The 4,065-nt window shown below is 40.2% G+C and overlaps 1 protein-coding gene across 1 annotated transcript in view; it reads right to left on the bottom strand.

The window, feature by feature from the left end:
- The window catches only part of LOC118329067 (mitogen-activated protein kinase kinase kinase kinase 3-like), a gene marked incomplete in the record, with an annotated part of 40,721 nt that overhangs the window by 20,710 nt on the left and 15,946 nt on the right, over positions 1–4,065 (bottom strand). The window contains 5 exon segments of the mRNA XM_035663022.1: positions 1,695–1,769; positions 2,252–2,368; positions 2,918–2,999; positions 3,207–3,269; positions 3,780–3,911. Coding sequence (XP_035518915.1) covers positions 1,695–1,769; positions 2,252–2,368; positions 2,918–2,999; positions 3,207–3,269; positions 3,780–3,911 — 469 coding nt within the window.

Here is a 4,065-nt window from a genome sequence, read left to right as displayed (position 1 = left end):
AGTGAAAACAACAATTTCCCCTCGGGGATTAATAAACTTCTTCTTTTTCTTCTTCTTCTTCAACCCAGGCTGTGTTATCCATTAAAACATTGAATCAACTATTGTATGTGATGCTAGTTGTTGGTTTCCTTTGTTTATGTTTATACAGTACAACTGGCCATTCACAAAATGAAACAACACTTCCATAGAATTCAAACCCTACTTGACTTCACGTCTTCAGTATTTAACCTTAAGATGTAAACTCGTCATTGTAGAGAAGCTAAAAACACAGCAATCTCAAACCATGCTTGTACAGCACTAGAAAAAAGGCAAACCACAACGAACGATGCATCCATGACAAGCACATTTGTTGCACAGATCCACTAAGAGATTGTTCAATTTAAAACCACTTCATATAGGGGGAATAAAGTTCATTATCGCAACACACAACTCATGGTTAGTAACGGTCACGGCAAAGGTAGATGAAGATGGCTTCCATAACTGACATATTTGAGTGGTGATATTTTAATCAGAAATGGGTAAAACAATCCTTACTGTCTATTTTAAGCTGCTTGGAGTAACATATGGTCATCCTTTACTGTATCACTGATGTTCAAATATCTTCCCTAACTTAACGTTCCTGAATTTAAGGTCAGGCTTTTATTTAAAGTGAGAAACTCTACCTCTCTAGCACACAAGTGGACAAAGACAAACCACAATATCAACACAGTTTGACCTGGATGTGGTTTAGATGCATTATTTTAAAAAGGAGTGAGATGATGTCACACTTTGGTTGCCATCTTCATGAATTAAGCCATTTCTTTCGGCCAGCCGCCGCCACAGAACTAGAATGAAAAGAGCGGATCCCTATTGAACACTGAGCTGTGGTTTAGCCAAGATGGCAATAATGTTGTCATGGAAGTGAGCACAGTCAGTATAGAGTTAGAATATCTGTTGCAGCTACATAGAAATTAATGGAAATAATTTTACATATTGGGAAATACATTTTTTATTCGTTTTCTCGCTGTGAGTCATATGAGAAGACTGATACCACTCTCAAGCTACAGCCAGCAGGTGGTTGGCTTAGCATAGGATAAAGACAGGAAAAGCTAGCCTGGCTCTGTCACTGATAACAAAATCAGCATGTAACCCCTCCTGGAATAACAATGTGTGTTTTTCTTTACACTTCAGGTTTTGTATGGATTAAAAATAATAAGACTGTGGTTTGACTGTGGCTTTGTATTTACAGACATGAGACTTCTCATCTAACTCTCAGCAACAAATCGACTAAGCATATCTCCCAAACTGAATACTAGTATAAAAAAAAAAAAACACTACTATATAGTCTTACTAAAGTCACTGGCAGTGTGTTCTTCATCAGGCCAAAAATGTATTTCTGTGTAGGTCAATGAAATCGACCGTATTCCATAACGCTTATACAAATAACCACACCAGCTGCTGTGCATGTCAACATAAAAGCATGAACGTTAAACCGGCATGTTAAAGTATCTCTACAACTGCCATGGCACTCCATCAAACCGTCTGAAAGTCACATGCCAATGCCAGTTTCCACGACAACACCAGTAGACACTTAATTGAATGGAAATCCAGCTTCTATTCATTCAGTTCTGTGGCCCTCCCAAGTGAAGAAACAACTGACAGTATCGTTTGTGTTAGAATGACATCACTGCAGACACCGCAGCCCACATCGGTACCTTTATACGGGCCGCAAAACGGGGTGCACGTCGAGCACCGGGGCTTACGGGTAGGAAATGACCCCTATACTTAAACTGAGAAGGAGGTAGAGGATGGGGGATGGAGACAAGAAGACAGGAGAAAAAATGGGAGGGAGAAAGAAGAAGAAAAAGAAGAAGAGAAAGGAGAAGTGCTACAAGGAGGAAGAGAAGAGGAAAGAGGAAGACGGTGAGCAGAAGGGAAGATAAAAGCAGAGAAGTGAGAAATAAAGAGGAGAAAAGAGGTGAAAGAAGAAGAGGAGAGAGAAGGCAAGGAAAGGAAGGAGGGAGAAGGGGAAGGATAAAGAGCAGAAAGATGAGTCACATGTGCTGGGGGAAAAAAGGAGAGTATAAAAGAGGGTGAACGGTGGTTGGTGAAGAAGGAATTCGTAAACAAATGGGGAAAAAGGAGGGCACAATTTAAAGGGAAGGAAAAGAAGCGAGATCCAGCAAAACATAGTCAGTACTCCGTTTTCCTATCTGCGAGCTTCATGACACTTTTGTTTTGTAAGCAAAGCCTGAGAAGGGTCAAAGGTTACCTCTGGTTCAGGATCGTCGTCATCGAAGTCATTGTAGGTGCTGTGGTCGGGGTTGTTGGCTTTGTCCAGCAGCTCTATTGCCAGCGTCCTGCTGAGAGGCTGGGACACAAAAGGGTGCTGGAAGACAGGAGCAAAGAGAGGGAGCCAATAAGTGTTAAAATGACTTATTCTGTCTGTCTGTCTGTCTGTCTGTCTGTCTGTCCAGGACTTTAATAACCCACAGATATTCAAATAGAAGCTGTGACAGACGTTTGCCCTTTTGCCTCACAAATAACTAAAATGACTGCTTATCAGAGCCGTCAAACCGTTGATTGATTTCTATTTACTAACTAGCCCATTAATCAATGACTAATTGCTGTGGTACTAGTAAGAATGAATGTAACAGCCGAGACCTAGTGATTAAGTTTTATTACACAGGGATTTTGTGCCTGGCTTCCGTTATTTACATTTTACAGTGTTAGTCCAGTTCATGCAACATACAGCACAGCAATGAATGCTTTTGCACATTAAAAAAACCAACCAGCATAATAACCTTTAATGTGGAATTGGTCTCTTGTGCAGTATGTATTCACAAATTAGAGTATAGCTAGGATGAGTAACCATACTTAAAGTAAAACCATCCAATGTGTTTGTTTTAAAGTGTAAATATGTTGTGTTGTTGCTCACCTGCAGCAGTTTCTCAGCTGTGGGCCTCTTCTTTGGGTTCTTGGTCAGGGCCAGTTTGACAAAATGGTGGAAGTTGTTCGTCCTGTCATCCAGCAAGAGAGAGAAAGACAGAGAAAAGGAAGAGAGGCTTAATCTTTTAGCCTTGTAACAAGCGAGGCACAGATCTAATAAAACTGGGTGATCTCAACGGTAAGGCATTCAATCTATAGTAAATGTATCTCAGTGGCTGAAAATAGTCAAGACAGACGTGAAGGAAGACAAATACATTATGGACAGGGGGGTCTCTTACCACTTGAGTTTATCTTTCAACTTAGGAGGCTGGAAATTACTCTTGGTCATTAAGAAGAGAGCCCTGCGGAAAAAGAGAGACAACGATTAAACTTCAAGTTTTTCCAGCGGAGCACTGCTGTGTGCTGAAAGAGCCTCAAACCATGCTGTTAAAATGACAAAATCAAAAACACAACTGTTGCATCTAGGTCTCTCTATTCTATGGCACTTTATACAACATATGTTTAAATACTTTGTATAATACACACTGAAAGCTTGTTACATTAACTGAGGACACCAATATATAGGCATCCGTCAAGGTATATTAACCTTTTTCACATGAGACATTCTGACTCAGCAGGAAAAGCAAATATCAAATGAGTTACATTAATGACTGATTATATGGTTCTGTTTTTGGTTAACTATAAACTCAAACAAAGTGATATGATACCTTTTGCAATAGCCATCATCAATGTTATAAACAGTAATGGATTCTGCTCCAATCACAAGACAAGAATTCCATTTTGGTCCTTTATTTTTATTTCTAAGACAGACACACACACACACACACACACACACACACACACTCTTCTACCTCATGGGGTGCAGGTCAAACATGGGTGGCTGTAGTTCTGCCAGCTCTATTGCAGTAATGCCCACAGCCCAGATATCACACAGCTGGTTGTAACCTCCTTTCCTCTCTACTGCTGCTACCTCTGGAGCCATCCTATGGAGAGAGAGAGAGACAGATAGTAAGTAAAATGTGTTCTCACTTTATTCCTTTTTAAATCAGGTTGCACAAAGAATATCATTTGACTTTTCTACAATAATGCTCCCTTTATCTCTGGTTTGCAGCAACTGCACAACAGCAGCGACACACA

Source organism: Morone saxatilis, unplaced genomic scaffold (assembly GCF_004916995.1).
Source record: "Morone saxatilis isolate NCDOM2014 unplaced genomic scaffold, NCSU_SB_2.0 Contig19, whole genome shotgun sequence".
Classification (NCBI taxonomy): Eukaryota; Metazoa; Chordata; class Actinopteri; family Moronidae; genus Morone; species Morone saxatilis.
The sequence above is the reverse complement of the archived record's forward strand: the minus strand, read 5'-3'. Positions and strand labels throughout refer to the sequence as shown.